Source organism: Carcharodon carcharias, chromosome 28 (genome assembly GCF_017639515.1).
Source record: "Carcharodon carcharias isolate sCarCar2 chromosome 28, sCarCar2.pri, whole genome shotgun sequence".
In the NCBI taxonomy this organism is placed as follows: Eukaryota; Metazoa; Chordata; class Chondrichthyes; order Lamniformes; family Lamnidae; genus Carcharodon; species Carcharodon carcharias.
The window spans coordinates 14,316,825-14,335,189 of NC_054494.1; the positions used below are offsets into that span (position 1 = coordinate 14,316,825).

Consider the following 18,365-nt stretch of genomic DNA (forward strand, 5'->3'; position numbering starts at 1 on the left):
CTCTTAGAAAAATAAAGACCCTGAGCAACTGAGATTAGTATTCACAGGATAACTTGTCTTTGTTGCTGTTAGAATGTGAGCATTCCTGTTTCGGGTATGTTGTTACATTCTTTCCTATACATCGTTGGAATGCAGGTCCACACTTAATCTAGTGAGCTAATGATCTCCTGTCCAAAAGAGGCTGGTTGCCTCTGCCTGCCATAAAAGGAAAAAGACAAATTGGAAGGCCTGTCAACTGCACTGCTGGGCAGGCAATAATAAAACAGTATTAGCAGGTCTCTATGCGGACCCTTATCTTAGAACTGGTGTGTGGCCAGGTGGGGTAGCTTTGATCAGGGTGAAAGTTGTTTAAATATAGAATTTATGTTCTTTTGGAAAAGTAAATCACATGTGGTAACTGTTACAGATTTCACAAGCTGATTTGGAGCAACCATGGCACAAGCCCTAATGGAGTCATAGCAGCAGGAGGTGATACAGGAACTATCACCCTTTACAGTGCAGAACAGATCCTCATATCGGGAAATGATCCCATCATTGGACAGAGTGAAAAGCATGCGGGTCCTGTTCGAGGACTGGATTTTAACCCCTTCCAGGTATTGGGACTATGTTTTTGCTTTGCAAGCAGATGTGCTTGAGCAACTCCCGAATTATCAGCTACCAGCCCTCATAGTTCTATAAACTGAAAATATTAATCCCATTGTGAAATTTTGGCAAATATAAAGTATTGACTGAAAGTTCACAATATACTGGAACATGACAATATGTACAAACTTGCAGCAGAAAGATTGTTGCAGCCTTGCACATCCAAAAGTCTAGCAAATAGTTTATCCTGATAAAGTCAATGTTTTACTCCCAAATCAGGAGTGCAGTGTGCTGGATTCAGGGTAAAGCTTTCTCTACGCTGCTGATCATGCAGCCCCAGGTCTTGTGCAGCGTCATAACTTAGGAAACAGTTGGTTAATAAGTACAGTATTTACCTTGTCATCTTTGGCATTCACCCCAGTAGATATATATGGCTGTATACATACCTATATATGCTTATGTCTATATGTTATATCCCTAGGAGACTTGCATAATGTTGCTGGGAGGTCCTAATATATGCAGGATCTCAGGCAACATAATCGCAGGGATCGTTAGTAAAAATCACTTGAATAGTGTATCATTTTCTGACCTTGGATTATTCTTTACCCTTTTGTCTTTTTTTGTTGCTCTTTGTGAGAAATGTTACCACTGTGAATTGGAACTCTCCCCATTTCAGGCACGGTGTCAAAGTCAATCACTGCCACGTTAGCTACAGTGCAAGAATAAGAGCAAAATTCCCTCTCTGCCCAACCAGCATCCCTCAGTCCAACCTCAAAAGATCACCGGTATCACTTTTCCTTTCCACTGCAGCCATCTTGCAGACTCTCCTAATGAGTACCAACTTATGTTGAATTTAGGAATACTTTGGTGCTTACTAATGACCTTAAAATTTCACATTGTATCCTGACAATAAGCAGATGGTGGATACTTGCACCATGCTGGAATTGAGCGCAGGTCTACCAAAATGGAAAATCTTTTGACCGCCTGACTGCTGCAAAGAAATTGTTAGAACGACAATAGAAAAGCCATCTGCATAATCCTGAGGTCCTGTAAGGATCTTTGGTATTCATATTGACGTGACTTCCCTGTGTTAAGGTGGTTACAGGAACTTTGGAAAGGTACCAAACCTTCTAAACCTGCGACCTGTACTGCCTAGCAGAACAAGGGCAGCAGATGCTTGGGAACACCGCCACATGCAAGCTCCCCTACATATCATGCTTTATCCTGACTTGGAAATATATTTCCATTCCTTTTTTGTCCCTGGGTGAAAAATTTAGGGCTCCTTCCCTTGTGGCACTGTGGGTGTACCTACACCACATGGGCAACAACAGTTCAATGCAGCTCACTTACCACCCTTCCTTGGGTGTTTAGGGTTGGGCAATAAATGCTGTATTTCCCGGCAATAAATGCTGTATTTCCCAGCAATGCCTACATCTTATCAACAAATAATAAAAACAAATGCATAGTATCAGAAATTGAGAGTTTGATTCTCCCACCTCCACCAACCCCCTCCTCTCATTGGAAATGGTTGAATGAATAAATTTTCCTAAGAACGTGCTGACAGGAACAGCAAGAACTATTGATGTGATTTTAAATGTTCAACTCAATTTAGTGTAAAACGGCACTCCACTTTAGTTGCACCGATGGGCATCTTATCTGCTTAGAAATCTAGGTGAGTAGTTTTATCCTGTACAGTGTGTCCTTGCAGGGTAGTATTTTTTCTGCCTTTGGTCTTCTAATTTCTCCAGTAAACAATTCTGTCAGATTTGGCATTTAACTATGCAATCTGAGTTATACTGACATGGCAGAGAGTTAAGATGGGCTCCCTCAAGAGTTGTGGTTTTCTGAGAAAACTATAATAATAAGCGTGAAGTGTTGAGAGGCAGGGGAAAATCTCTGCAGCAATTACCTACGTCAAATGTGGAACAGTCAGATTAGTCTAATGATTAGCTATGACCATTGAACCAAAAAAAAACCCCCAAAAGGTAAAGAATCTATGGTTAGAAAATACCGTATTGGTCAATTGATGCTATCGGTTTAGCCCATGAGCTTTTTTTTTTTATTAACGATCCCTGGTATTCTTATGTCATGCTGCAAAGTGACATGAATTGAACACTGACATGGACACAGATTTGGCCAATGAAGTTTCTCAAAAAAAGAGCATTTTTCTGCTAGGATTTAAAGTTTCTGCTCATTTTTCTCTTCGGTTAGATCCCTCTGGCCAAAACCCATTTGAAGTATTGCATTCGGTAGTGAATACCGCACCACAGGCATCAATTGGCTTGGAGGGAGTGCAGTGCAGATTCACCAGAATGACACTAGGGCTCAAAGGGCCAAAATATGGGGGCTGTTAACGTAGCCTGGGGATGATACTCCCTTGAGTATAGAAGATTAAGGAATGACCTAATAGAGGTGTTTGAGATGATTTCAGGATTTGATCGGATGGATAGAGAGAAACTATTTCATTTGGTGAGTGAGGGCAGATGACAGGGAATAATCATAAAGTTAGAGCTGTATCATTCAGGAGTGATGTCAGGAAGCGCTTCCTTCCATATTGGAAAGTGAGAAACTGGAGCTCCCGTCCCTAAAAGAAACTGTTGTCACTGGGGGTCAATTGAAAATTTTAATAAAGAGCATATGATAGCTTTTTTTTTTAATGTAAGGATATTAAGGGATATGGAACCAAGCTGGGCAAATAAGTGTTGGAATGCAAATTACCCATGATGTAATTGAGTGGTGGAAGAGACTCAACTAACTGAGTGGCCTACCCAGGTTCCTATGTTCCTCAAGTGTTGAGTTTAATTTTTTAATTTTATCCATTCTGTTTTGTTTTCATATTTTCTTTAGAACAACCTTATGGCCTCTGGAGCTAATGATTCTGAGATATATATTTGGGATTTAAATAACTTCAATACACCGATGACACCAGGAGCAAAGTCCCAGGTATGTTGAACTCATTACTAATGGTTAGCAATGCTGTACCTGTGTCTTTGATAACACTGGTTATCAAAGAAGCACTTGGTCCAGGGATGGGGCTGTCTGTGGGGTGTTAATGTACTCTAATTTTGAGTGTCAACCACTGTTGGTGGGTGCAGATATTTTAGGCTCCTTTGTGAGAGAAGCCACTTGAAAACAGAATGCTAATCTTAATACTGCTGTGTTTAAGTCCTGGAGTGAATAAATTTTATGTGATTAAAATAATTGTCAGAATTACCCTCAGTATCAGTATTTGTGCATCAGTAATTGGAACTTGCAATATTTTTCTAAACTGTGCATTATTGCACACTATAAGAATGTTCAGTTAACTTTTAATGCAATACAAGTAACATCGCTCTTTTGCTCTCTCTCTTTCCTGTCTATCCATCCACAGCAAAGAGAGGTAAGGATTGAAGTACACGTTCTGCAGATGTAGCCTGGTAACGTAGAGATCTGCAGAATTAACCTCGTTTGTTCAATTTCTCCACTTTGGTTGCAGTCCTCCATCTTTGTCTGGCTTTCTCTTTACTCACCCTCCCTCTGTTTTGTATCTTTCTTCGCAGCCCAAGCTACCAGTTCTGTATATGTCTATCCCTATCTAGAGCATTGCCTGTGTATTTCTCTCCTCATTGCTCACAATGAGTGTGTACCTCCCTGCTTTGCCACCGCCTTTGTCTGCAATGGGGGGTGTGACCCATTGTCCGCAATAGGTGTGTGCCTCCCTGCTCTGCCCTCATTGTCTGCCATGGGCGTGTGCCTCCCTGCTCTGTCCTTATCTATAGTGGAGCAAATCTTTGGCTTAATGGTAGGATCCTGAGTCAGAAGACTCAGATTTGAATCCTGCCCCAAACAGACCCAGTTGGTGGAGACAGGAGTTCCAGCTCTGAATTCTGAGTTGACGTGACAATTACACTCATCCTGTGGGTGAGAGTCTCCTCCATTTCCCCACCCCACCCACCATTGTATAGGTTATGGGGATCCTTAAAGCCCTTCCATCGTTTATGGGCTTAATGCCTTTTTTGTCTGGTATAACGATGGTTATGTTCACAGATGGAGTGTTTATGCTAATTGGCCTGCAAATCCTTCTATTACTTCACAATACTTTAAGAGTTGAATGTGAAGACATGAAAACAACATTTGCAACGTGTGTGCTTATTCTCATTGTCTATAATGTGTAGTCTCTTTCTTCCTCTCCATTCTGTTCACGGTATTCACCATATGTGCGTTAGTCCCTTTCTACCTCCACTCTCCACATGATTCACAATGTCTGTGTCTCCACTGTGTCCAGACTGTCCACTGTCCAGGCTTTCAGATTGTTTATGCCTTGCTGTGTCTCTGCCTACATGTTTGCTCATGCCGCTCTCTCCTTTAGCCATAGTGGTGCCCCTTCCCATCTCTCCATGCTGTTTGGTATTTGTCTACACGTTCTCTGATGCATGAGTGGTATTTCCAGTTGCATGTTGGCTCTGGTGTCTCTTTACTATGCCCCCCTTGGTTCCGCTCTTTCTATCCTCTTTCTACCTGTCTTGTGCTCTGTGCACAATTACATATAAAAATGTGGCAGAATTGTGTGATTTACATATGAATTAGGAGCAGGAGTAGACCATTTAGTCCCTTGAGCCTGTGATGTAGAGGCTGCAACGTTCTTGCCATCACATGGCTAGCCAAGAATCTCTCCCAGTCTTGCCGCCTGCCATTGGTGTGTGTTGGAAGGAGTTGCAGATTGATTCTCAGCCTGTTTGGCTGCGTTATGAATGCACCTTCTTTGGCCATCAAGTCCTGGAGTGGGATTCGAGCTTGGAGTTTCTGGCTCAGAGGCAGGACTGCTATCCACTGCACCACAAGATCTGCCAAGTATTGGATACATTGAGGGGGCCATATAAAATGCTCACAGTAGTAATAGAAATTCATAGCCTAAAAGACTGAAAAATCAGGGTTAACAGATGATCAAGTGAGCAGTGGAATATGGCGTTAAGATTGGCAGGACTATGGATAGGGCCATGACTGCATAAAAATGCTAGGAATTGGGTAAACATGTGCAAAGTATTAGTTGGAGAGTTGATGGAAGTGCAGGTACATGAGTGTTGTTCAAAGGGCACCAGTGTCATGAACAGAATGGCCCATGGAGAATGTGGTTGACCACTGATGTTCATTGATGGAAAACACCAGAGTGGGCAAGCAAATTAACAGCAAGAATTAGACAAGAAAAGTGTACAAAACATGGACAACAGAATAGATTTCACAGACAGCAGTCATGGAGGCCGTTCAAGATTAGCAAAGTTAAAATGTGGGATGAGCCAGCCAACATATCCACAGTTTGCATGTATAAATAAATAAACTTCATTGGCGCCGTGAGATTCAAAAGTGCTTCTTTACTAGCATAAACTGGGTTTCAGACTGATGGGATAAAAGTTTGTTACTTTAAATCACTTTTGTGCCACAACAATTCAAGTGGTTAAGTGCTGTGGTACAAAGTCTACAGACCAGAAGGTCCCAAGTTGTAATTTTAATCTGTATTTTTTTAATTCTTTCATGGGATGTTGGCATCACTGGCAAAGGCAACCTTTGTTGCCCACCCCGAATTCCCCTTGAACTGAGTGACTTTCAAAGCCATTTCAGAGGGCAGTTAAGAGTCAACCACATGGCGATGGGCCTGGAGTCACATGTAGGCCAGGCCAGGTAAGGATGGCAGTTCTCATCCCTTAAAGGGCATCAGTGAACCATGTGGATTTTTACGACAGTCGATTATTTTTTAATATTTGTTCGTGGGGTGTGGGCATCGCTGGTTAGGCCAGCATTTGTTGCCCAACCTTAATTTCCTTTGAGAAGGTGGTGGTGAGCTTGAACCGCTGCAGTCCATGTGGTATAGGTACAGCCACAGTGCTATTATTAATTGAATTTAAATCCACCAGCTGCTGTGATGAGATTTGAACCCTTGCTAACAGAGAGGATTAGCCTGGGCATCATAGTTACCAATATGCCACCATCTCCCCCAGTAGCTACATGTTGAGCTAGATGATCTAAGCTGGGCTATTAAAATTAACTTCATTGCCTGGGATAAGAATTATGTTCCTGATTGCTTACTGGTGAACCCTGCTAGAAGGTGTGTCGACGTTAGCTGAGGATAGGATAGGCACTGCTGTGATTCTTCTGTAGCTGAATAGCTTGTTGACACTGGGCAACCTGACTTACACTTGGGCATACTGGAAGGCTGACCATGCCAATGGAAGAGTAGGAGCTTCCACCAGAATTTAGGGAAAATTGTCTTTTTTCAAGTTAAGTGCGGATTAATTAAGGCTCAGAATTGACCATAATTTTCCAGTGGTTTGGGTCTCATAATGATTGCTGTTATGGAAATGGAAATGTCATATTGATGCATCTTGAGTTCGGAGTTAAGGCATATTTCTGAGGTACAACAGCGTTTTTTGTTTTGCACCTGGCCATTCTGCACTTGACTGGGTGGTACTTATCTTTGATGGCAGCAAGGGCATAAAATGGAGGAGCATTCCAATCGTCGGCATTGACTGGCTACGCCAGGATGAGCACAAATGTAGAATTTTTAAAAAAAATTAACATTTTTGTAACGGACTTTTTGGCCCCTTTCACATTCTGCTTTACCTAGGAAATTCAGGTGACCAAATCTTAGAAATCCACAAATCCTATCAATCTGTGTTGGGCCATGAAGCAATGTTTGGAAGAGATGTGCAAAGTTATGTTCTTCTCTCCTTCTTCAACTCCATTCGACTACTGACGCATTACTTGCTCCTCGTAGCCCAGCTATTTGCCTTGAGCCTCCCATTTTGCCTTTCCTAACTAGATAAAAGTGATAAACTTGCTCTTTCAATGATTTCTAGTGTGAAAGGGGCCAAAGCTAGGAGTTAACCCTGAATCTTCCAATTCAGTCTCTGTCAGATATGTGATCAGTTCCTTCATCCCCCCCCCCCCCCCCCCCCCCCCCCCCCCCCCCCCCCCACAATTTTCAGCTTACTATTATATTTTGTCTTCTCCTCCCTCTAACAAAAGAAATCCAGGTGAAAGGATGAATGTCTTTGAGGTTGGTTGGTGTTTGAAGTCTCTGTTTTGTCTAGAGTATAACTGTCCATTTCCTGCTACTTGCTCATGAAAGCCCTCTGTCATCACTGATCCAGGACTGGTTCCCTGTCCCCCAATGTATTCAATATAAAGGCTGGCCTTGTCTAAATATCTTAACAGCATTACTCACCTCTTTCATTCTTGTAATCCCTCAACTCTAGTCTTCTGACAGCATTTCTGCACCCCACCATTGGTATTACTGCCTTGGCTCCATTGTCTTGAATTCCCTGCCCATATTCTTCCATTTTGCCACTTATCTGTCTTCTAAAGCTCTACTTTTCATCCGCACTTTAGGTAATCCCTCTAATCTTTACCTCCCTGGCTTAGTGTCATTCTTCCATTTCTGGAACACCACGGGCCATTTTTAATGTTAATCGTTTAATATAGATACAAGCATGTTTCTTTTGTAATTTCTCGTGCCAGTGCTACTTCAGACTGCCATGGCTGTATGTTGCATGACCCCTGCTAAGTTTTGCTTTAAAGTTGTCTCAGCTGCTAGAATGCAAGTTTGTGTGTGTGTGTGTGTGTGTGTGTGTGTGTGTGTGTGTGTGTTTGTGTGTGTGTTTGTGTGTGTGTGTGTGTGTGTGTGTGTGTGTGTGTGTGTGTGTGTGTGTGTGTGTGTGTGTGTCACACACATGTTTTAAATATCTGATCAGTTGGCGCTATTTCCGCAAATGCAATTGCATGGGTTGTGAGGAGGGCTGGAAGTGCCTTTGAAGGATGAGTTACATGCTGCAGTTATAAACCATTCTAACTAATTCCGTTCTCTCACATTTGCTTAATGGGACTTTTTGAATTCATGCAGCCTTCTGAAGATATCAGCTGTGTAGCCTGGAATCGGCAGGTGCAGCATATCCTGGCTTCTGCCCATCCAAGCGGCAGAGCTGTGGTATGGGATCTGAGAAAGAATGAACCTATCATCAAAGTCAGTGATCACAGCAACAGAGTGAGTGTACACTTGCTGATCCTTAATGCACTTTCCACTGCCTTGTGCCTTTGTATCCAGTGGGTGAAAATGTGATACTCCAACTGTTTATTGGAACTTAATTTACCAACTTATCTTTAATTTTTGTGCAGTGAATATTTAAGAGAAACAAATGATTCGTGCTTTTCAAAAACAAAATCATTAGCACAAGTTGTGTGCACAGTGGGTGCGGGTTTGGATGAGTCCTACACTAACAGGTGAAATGCATCTGGGCTGCCTCAATCCAGTTCCTAGTAGGTATTGGCAAAATCACCAAATTTCACTTGGATTGATACTAATGAGTAACCTTACCGATCAATGCCAGGAATGGAGCTATCATACTATGGGTTCTTCCTGTGACACTGCGTTAAGACACATTGAGGCACGAAAAGCTTTATTCAGCTTATAACTAGTGCTATATCTGCCCTAGTAGTTTCTATCGCTGACATTAAATCCCTGAAATGAGATTTCTAAACACTAGCATTCTTCACCTAATAGAGTCAGTTATTACAATGCAGAAGGAGGCCATTCGGCACATTGAGTCTGTGCCGGTAATGAGCATAGACATTTGTCCAAATAAACCTAGAGCTGTGAGTTAGTTCCATGTAAAATAACTGGCATGGTTTCACTTGACTGTTGCAGATGCGTTGTTCTGGAATGGCCTGGAACCCTGAAGTTGCAACTCAACTTGTTCTTGCATCAGAAGATGATCGAATGCCTGTACTGCAGATATGGGACTTGCGGTTCGCCACTTCTCCCCTTAAAGTGCTGGAGAATCACACCAGGTATTTAAACATCATTAAGGAGCAAGTGAAACACATGGGATTGCATATACGCAATTCCAAACTTTGCTTTCTTAAGCGACAAAAGGCGTGGTGGGCGAAGAGATGGGCTATGTGGTGGTAGGAAATATGGTGACTCTGTTGAGAGATGAGAAAACAGATTGCATGATTGCTGAGAAACCAAGAGTAGAAGTGTGGATTAAGGATCTTGTGCACTCTGCTTTTGCTGGTTTGCATACAGTTGTTTCTTACAGTGAATAGTTTTGATATTTAACATTTGGGCCCCTCAATTCCCAGTCCTTTGCTTCTTGTTATTTTTGCTCTATTCTGCTTTATTATTTCTCTTGATCATTTGTTCCTCTTTGTTCCCTGTTTTACTCAGTTCTTCCTTCATTTCTAACTTTCCTTTTTCTCATTTGTTTTTTGTGAGCCACTCCTTCCCTGGCCTTATTTATTGGACAGACTCGCTCATAGTTCTTCTGCCACACTCCTGCCCATCCACTTTCCGCCTCCTGTCAACATAATTGTCGGTTCATTCCTACACTCGTTTTCATGGTGAATGTGGAAAATACTACTGGGAGGGCGGGGTATCCGAACCTCATAAACTCTGAAATTAGCTAGTTTACGCTATCAGAATCAGAACAGTTTCAGAGCTCGACTGAGGTAGCCCTGTCCCGCCCTTAAAGGCTATGAGAAAAGGATCAGACCCATCTGGTAGGAAAGGGAATTCAAGTTGTAAATCTGACAGAAACATTTTCAAAATGAAAATATTCTTTCAGTAGTCAATTCAAGTGAAATACACATTGGCCCAAATCTTCTGGTCTCTGGATGGTCATATCCCAAAGATACCCCCGGAAGATGTGATAAGGGAACCCTCAGAAGTCCCAACGCTAGGACTCTGTGGGAATTGATCAGGAAGTTTCAACTTCCAATGGGCAAATCCCCTGCGTCGGGAACCCTCTGAAAATGTCTCCAACTCAGAGTTAGAGTCGGAGACTTTGGAGGATTCTAACTCACTTACTTGGCTAGTTACCCAGGAAGTGTTAGGTGGGAAAGAAACCATACCTAACCCTTGGGTAGCTATGCAACTGATTTCTCCCTGCCAAGGACTCCTCAACTCTCCCCCCGCCCCTCCCTGCCCAACCTCCCTGACCCTCCAACTCCCTCCCAACCCACCTGACCAAACCTCACCGATCTGCCACTCTACCCATGCTGCCACCTGCCCCACCCTACCACCCAACCCACTTAACTCACAGTCATTCACTTACACAAAAACAAAAATTGCTGGAAAAACTCAACAGGTCTGACAGCATCTGTGGAGAGGAAGACAGAGTTAACGTTTTGACTCCGTATGACTCTTCATCAGAAATGTGGCGAAATATAAGCTGTTTAAGGGGGATGGGACAGGTGGAGCCTCATTCACTTATACACTGAAAAGCTATTTAAATGTCCGAAAGCTTTTCAATGTGTTATTTAATGAGACTTATCAAAGTACAGCAGCTAGTGCCATAAAAAGGGGATGTGGCTTGGCTTTCGCCAACGACCCTGCACAACGAGGAAGGACTCCCAGCACAGGTATGCTGCACATTTCTGAAGAGGCATGGTTCATGGTCCAGGTAAGAAATGCAGAGCTCTGGCGTTGGGTAAAACAATTGGAGTGGCATGGCAGTCCCACAGTGATGGCCACTCCATGTAAGATTTGGCCCAAAATCTCATTTGGAGTGTGAAGGCTGGTCTGTCATGGGGAAAGGTTTACTGGTAGCTAGTACCAGCAGAGTACTGGGTTATAGGGAAGTATTGAAATTTTTCAGCAGTTTTATACTGGTTTAATTACTCCAGTGCTCTTGCCTTTTGATCCATGCTGTAAGCTTCAAAAAGAGCTTCACTCAATTTCAAATGCATAAAAGTGAAGATCACTGATTTCAGCAGACCAGCAAGGTGCTAAAGCTCTCATACTGTCTTGAAATATTTGTATTACTTAAACTTGCCCAGGAAAATAAATTATAAGGACTTGGAATTAATTTCCTGAATGGAATCCCCCAGAAGCATAACCTGGATCAAGCTGATCGGAAAACTGCTGCAAGTGACTCAAAACTCTGGCAGCTTTAGGGCAACCAAGAAGGAAAGGATAAAAGAGAGACATGAGTCAGGCTGAAATAGAGTGGGCAAGACTCCAGGGTTCAGGCAGCAGTAGAAGGAAAAAGGAAAGACTTGCATTTACGGAGCTCCTTTCACAACCTCAGTACATCTCAAAGCAATTTACAGCCAGTGAAGCATTTTTAAAGTGTAGTCATTATTGTAATGTAGGAAACGCAGCAGCCAATTTGCACACATCAAGCTCCTGCAATCAGCAATGTGATAATGACCAGAAAATCTGGTTGATGTTGATTGAGAGGTAAATATTGGCCAAGACACCAGTTGACTCCACTGCTGTTGGAAATGGTACCATGAGATTACAAACAAGATCTTATTTTAATGTCTCATCTGAATGCCAGCACCTCCGACGGTGCAACACTCCCTCAGTACTGCACTGGCCTGTCAGTTCAAGTCACTGGAGTGGGACTTGGACTTTTTGACTCAGAACTGAGAGTGCTACCAACTGAGTCACAGTTGACACAGTGGGGAATATTGTCAGCCCATACAAGTAAGGGGACCCCAGCAGAGACTGAATGCCACTGCAGTTGTGCATTCCTAGAGCCCAGGAGATAGCGACAAGGCTGGCCGAGGCAAGGAGTACCTGTAGCAGAAATGCAGCTTAATTCAACCCCTGGGATCTAAGAGAAGGCTAGGGTTTTGCAGGGTGTAAATCCCAACATAGAGTGAATAAAGAGCACTGTCATTTTTAAAAGTATTTTTGTTCTCATTATCATGTTAAGAGTAAATGGTATAATGGCTGGAAAGTAACAAATCTATCAAAACATTAGTAACACTTTGGCTGATTTAATTGGAATGCGTGCTCAGTGGAAGATGTCAGTTTTCTAGGTTGATAGCATGTTATGATCTGAGTTGATACTGATACAAGTTGTTAATATGTTCAAAACCTTAAAATGTGTCTAATAGGGACAACAGAAAGCGAAAGACTAGAAAACTCTGCACCCCTGGCCATTTTCAGAGCCTGAAAGACTGGAATTGTATGTCTGTAAATTACCCAGATGCTTGATCTGATGGATGCTTTAAATTTTTTTTTGTGCGTATACCATATTTTATTTATGCGAGTGGACAGGTGGTTGCTCAGTCTTTTCCTGTAGAACTCACAGGCTAGCTGGTAAGGTGTGTAAGAGCAACCATTAGTGACTTTCCTTCCTTCCTCTCCTGCAAAGCAGTTACTTGCATTTTGCTTAGTGAATGTCCCATTTCTTGTGCTTCAGGAAATGTTTTGCCCTAGATGTCTGTTGTCTTCTCCTGTAACTTCTCTCCCTCCTCCACCCACCCAGCAATGCCTCAAATTAGACCTTGTACCGCGAGGAATCACAGGAAACGAAACTGCACCCTGTAACTCTGCTACTTTTTTTTAAAGTGTAGGTTTTGTTCAATTTAATCTCTAATATTTATCATTCTATCATTCAGAGGCATTCTCTCAATATCATGGTGTCAGGCTGATGCAGAGTTGCTCCTAAGCAGTGCAAAGGACAATAGGATCTTGTGCTGGAATCCCAACACTGGAGAGGTGAGTGACTGTCACTTACAGAAATAACGAGTTCAATCTCGTGAAGAGCCATATGCAGAAGAACTAAATTTTTATGACTCTAGATGATGTAAAAGATTGATAACTTCCGTATAAACCATGCTAGTTGATCTGTTAATGGCAACAAATTGTTCTTTCTGTTTCAAGTAACACCAGACTAACGGACAATTTTGCTAACTCTTACAATCTGATGTGGAGGAGCTCTGTTTTGAGCATACACTAATTGTAGTTGATAATTGATTTCAGGTGGTCTACGAGCTGCCAACCAGCAGACAATGGTGCTTCGATGTCCAGTGGTGCCCTCGAAATCCAGCAGTCCTCTCAGCTGCTTCCTTTGATGGGCGAATCAGTGTTTATTCTGTAATGGGAGGGAGCCTGGAAGCTCAGAAACAAAGCCATGTTGATAAAGTAAGGTCCCACAAATGGTCATGTGATGATGACCACGTAATCTGCTTTTGTGATGTTAATTGAGAGATAAACATTGCTCCTCTTCAAAGTGTGATCTTTTATGTCCAGCCGAGAGGGCAGCCTTGGTTTTACGTCTCAACCGAAAGATGGCGCCTCCAACTGTGCAGCACTCCCTTAGTACTGCAATGGAGTATCAGCCTTGATTTTTGTGCTCAAATGTCTGTAGTGGGGACTTGAACCCACAATCTTTTAACTCAAAAGCTGAGAATACTATTGACTGGACCACAGCTGATCCAGCAAATGTACATCACTGAGGTGAGAGGCATTGGAAGAACTCAAACCCATGACTATTGGATGCTGTGTGTTTAACTTTCATAAAACATCCAAGACTTGAATTTTCAAAGATGTTCCCTTTTTAAATAAAGTAATGGGTTATGTGTGATATTTTAGGAGAGTGGGAAGAAGTTGACAATTTCTTATTCAGCAAAGCTGCATTCCCTGTAAGCTCTGTTGAATTGTATTATTGCCCCACCATCATTTTGAGCTCCTCATATGCCTCATGCTAAAGTGTAGCCACCTCCAGCTGTGGAGGAAATTATTTCCTAATGGGCACAGTCTTTTATGCTGCCCTCAGTGATCCACTGACAGGGAAGTATGGTTTTATGACATTTATTGCTGCAGTTACCCTGCTCTGCTCCCAAGATAACTACTTTCTCCTTGGTAACAGTAATTTTAAGTGTGATATTGAATGCCACGAGGAACCAAGCCTTGATTGCAAAAACAGCCTTGAAGGTTTGCCTGTAACGCATTCATGTTTCACGTGCTCCCAGGTTACTGACTCTCTTCACTACTTTTACCCCCCCAACTCAAAAGTGTCATGATGCCAATTGAACTGATTCAGATTAAACCCAGAGGTCTCAAATTTACCCTTTTCCTATCCCAATGCAAAATGCTCAATGACCAATGTAAATGCTCTGAAAATTAGAGAGCCATTTTAAGTGTTTGATTTTTACTGCTCCGTTCAAAGCTAGTGTTTAATTCACAAGAGCGCTCTAAAATGCCTTTTTGATTTTGTTTTTGGATTCAGATTTCTTCCTCGTTCAACAACTTGGACCCATTTGGCACTGGACAGACTCTCCCGCTTCTAGATATCCCACAGAAAGCAGTTCAGCCCACAGTGGTGCTTCCGTTGAAAAAACCCCCCAAGTGGATCCGCCGGCCTGTGGGGGCATCGTTCGCTGTGAGTCGTGTCTTTTTACGTAGAACGTTTGATCGTTGAAACACTGTTCCCAATCTTCTCTGGTGTCAAGGCATTCCTGTACTTTAAGGTCTAACCAGCCGTCTAACTGTGGAGTTATCACGTGTTGGACCTGAAACAGGAATGCCAAACCAATTATAGCATCAAACGAAGCCACAGGCGATGCAGCCTGTAATATTAATATTCAGACCCTGTGTAAATAACCTGTTAGAGAAAAATGTCATTGACTTACTTCCTTGCTCCTGCCCCTCCCCTCATTTCCACTAGAACAATATTACGCTTTGTTGGTTCACTTTGAAATCTACTTATTCCAAATTTGCAAATGTTCGTGGGATAGAGGGCAGTAAGCCCACATCTTACCAGGCCTCAGCCAGTCACAGCAAGCATGTAATCGGGTTATACTGGCAGTGCATGTGTGACAGTCATTGTGATAGGTTTCAGCCTGGGACAAAACTGGGCCATTTCAAGGAAGTCGGAGAGCATTGTATCATTGTGGACATCTTTCCCCATTAAGAGCTGACTTCGTGTTTTCGAAAAATGAAACCCAAAGCATTGTGTTTGTTTCTTTTTCGAAAGCAGGGAATGGCTCTGGGTGAGATTATCACTGCGTGATGCCAGGTAATATTCCACTGAATCATCATCTTGAATAAAGCCAAGTTCCTTTGAGTTTCACACGTATGAGCTTTTATCTAAGGCATCTGCAGAGTGCAAAAGATATTATGTGTAAAGTTGAGAAACTGCAGCAATGTCAGCCATGGCACTGAAAGCATTAAGCAGTAAAAGTTGGATTTCTCAATGTTTGCCAAGATTCTCAGTGCATGTTTCCTGATTTCTGTGGGTCCCTTAGGATATTCTAGACCTAACAAGAAGTTGGTGTCCAAAAAATGAGAACAAACTATTTCCGCAGCGTGGAGATGTCTTGATAAATTCAGAATATAGTTCCTGTGTATTGGCCCTGTTAGGAAGTCAGTAAGATCAGTGTAGTAAAGTGAAAGGGCTCTGTGTCTGCACCAGTTAATCTTATTCCTTAAGGGCAAAATCTCTTACTGAAGCCACATTTGTAGTTTGGGGCACAAGCATGACCTTGGGGATCTGCATTTGGACACTTGCAATTTAATCTGTTGGGCATGCTAAATTTATTTTAACAAAGCCGAGAACACTTCAGAGAGACTAGTTAAGCAAAGAATGCGAACCTTTGTAATTATACATAAAGAAGCCAAGGTTATCTTTCAGACCATGTCTTTTACCCGTGCGTCTTTCCATATTGCAGTTCGGAGGGAAGCTGATCACTTTTTCCAACTCAAAAGCTACTCCACCACAGATACAGCAGCCTGTTTCACGTCAAGTGTTTGTTAGTGTGGTTACTACGGAAACCGAATTTTTGTGCCGTTCCAACGAGCTGCAGACAGCCCTCCGGTCAGAGGCTTTTGTCCAGTACTGTCAGTCCAAGATTAACACCGCGCCCACAGACTTTGAAAAGAACATCTGGAACTTCTTGAAGGTGTATACTACTTTGACAACTTACTAAATGTTAGAGCTTGCTGGATGTGCCTGCTAAAATTCACTTGGTCAACATTGTTCCTCAAACAAAAAAATATCAGTCCACAGTATTGAAGTCCTTTCCAGAATATTTTAACTTAAGTTTTCGATGGAATAAAGTGCGTGCGCGTGAGCTTCATGAAGCAACTTGCACAGCTGCAGCATGGAAACCAACAGGTGAACAGGCAGCTACATATCCAATCCTTTTGGCTTTCTTTTAATAGGAGGCAATTTTCTTTGGTTAGAATATTAATTATTTCACTATATAAGTGAACAGAAAGGTCTTTGGCATCTGTTGAGTTGTTTACCGGCCAAGTATTTTTGTCTTCCTTTATGGTTGAAGCAATCTCCAATTACTAGCTCCAACATAGCTTCATTGTTTGAAATTATAGTGTATATGCTAAATAAACAACCTTATTAAAAGCAAAATACTGCGGATGCTGGAAATCTAAAATAAAAACAGAAAAGGCTGGAAAAACTCAGCAGGTCTGACAGCATCTGTGGAGAGAGAAACAAGTTAACATTTCGAGTCCATATGACTCTCCTTCAGAGCTAAGGGGAAGTAGAAAGGTAATTAAATTTATACTGTTTAAGGTGGGTGAAGTTGGTTAGAGGTCAGCGATAGGGGGCCCAAAGAGAGTTTTGACAAAGATGTCATGGACACAAGACAAAGGAAGCGTTAATGGTAGTGGTAATCTGATTACTACAACAGGAACTTGTATTTTTATGGTACCTTTAATTATAAAAAAGTCTCAGAGTACTTCATAGAGGTGTAATAAATATTGATGCTGAGCCAGGGAAGAAGCTGCCTTTATTCTTTCATGGGATGTGGGCGTGGCTGCTAAGGCCAGCACTTGTTGCCCATCCCTCATTGCCCTTGAACTAATTGGCTTGCTAGGCCTTTTCAGAGGGCAGTTAAGAGTCAACCACAATGTTGTGGGTCTAATCACATGTAGGCCAGACCAGGTAAAGATGGCAGATTTCCTCCCCTGAAAGGACATTGGTGAACCGGATGGGTTTTTATGACAATCGTCGACGGATTCGTGGTCATCATTACTGAGACTAGCTTTTCTTTTCCAGATTATTAACTGAATTTAAATTCCACCAACTGCTGTGGTGGATTTGAACCCATGTCCCCAGAACATTAGCTTGGCCTTTGGATTGCCAATCCAGTGACATCACCATTATGCCACCATCCTCCTCCAAGTTAGTAGGCTGGGTGGCCAAAAACTCTGTCAGGGCTGCATTGTGAGGATAGTCCTAAATGTGAAGGGGAGAGAGAAGGATGGGGGAGGTGGGGGAAGGGTTCCAGAAGTGTGGGGTCTAGGCATCTGGAGGCATGACCATCAATGGTGGGGGCACATTGGGGTGTACGTGGTGGGAGATTATGTGAAAAGGATCAAAGACAGAACTGCAAGAGGTGGGATTGTAGGGCTGCAGGAAATTAGAGATGAGACAAAGCAGCAGAAGAACTTAAATATGAGGATGCAAATTTTATCTACAGTTTCTGATCAGTCATTCCCATCAATGCAGAATCACCTCTTGAATATTTTGCACATGGCATTCCTGCTGCCTCAAAAACAACCAATCATTTGTGGAAATGCAGTTTGAAGTCATTTTAAAAAAAAATCTTCACTATACTTTTGCCAAAGATGTTAATTGGCAAAGATACAATACAGAAATTTTGTATGGCTGGATTTTGTTTCTCTCACAATGCCATCCCTTTTTAGTGCTATCTGTGGGTGAACTATTCTTTAATAGATGTTACCACAGTCTGTAATTTTACATATTGTATAAACTTCAGTTACCATTTCTGAAATGACTTGTATGTTTTTCTGTGTAGCAACAGTACCTAAGATCTGCTGGCCCTCTTTAAAGGTGGATAAAATATGGTATATTTTTAACATCCTTTCCAGCACTAGGCAGCAGTGTTGATCTCAGTTCTCCTCCCTCCAAAAAAAAATAGTATTTGAAATAATTTGTGTAGAACAGGGACAGGCCCTTTGGCTCCTTGAGCCTGTTCCACCATTCAGTTAGATCATGGTTGACCTCGAACCCAATTCCATATACCCACTTTTA

At 42.2% G+C, this 18,365-nt stretch overlaps 1 protein-coding gene across 5 annotated transcripts in view; it reads left to right on the top strand.

The window, feature by feature from the left end:
- Positions 1–18,365, top strand: part of sec31b (SEC31 homolog B, COPII coat complex component) — a 94,544-nt gene that overhangs the window by 35,119 nt on the left and 41,060 nt on the right. For all 5 annotated transcript variants that reach the window (XM_041176377.1, XM_041176375.1, XM_041176380.1 and 2 more), the window contains exons 4-12: positions 407–593; positions 3,430–3,525; positions 3,953–3,961; positions 8,456–8,596; positions 9,257–9,399; positions 12,964–13,063; positions 13,328–13,489; positions 14,577–14,729; positions 16,018–16,248. In XM_041176377.1, the coding sequence (XP_041032311.1) occupies positions 407–593; positions 3,430–3,525; positions 3,953–3,961; positions 8,456–8,596; positions 9,257–9,399; positions 12,964–13,063; positions 13,328–13,489; positions 14,577–14,729; positions 16,018–16,248 (1,222 nt within the window). The remainder of the gene's footprint in view (positions 1–406; positions 594–3,429; positions 3,526–3,952; positions 3,962–8,455; positions 8,597–9,256; positions 9,400–12,963; positions 13,064–13,327; positions 13,490–14,576; positions 14,730–16,017; positions 16,249–18,365) is intronic.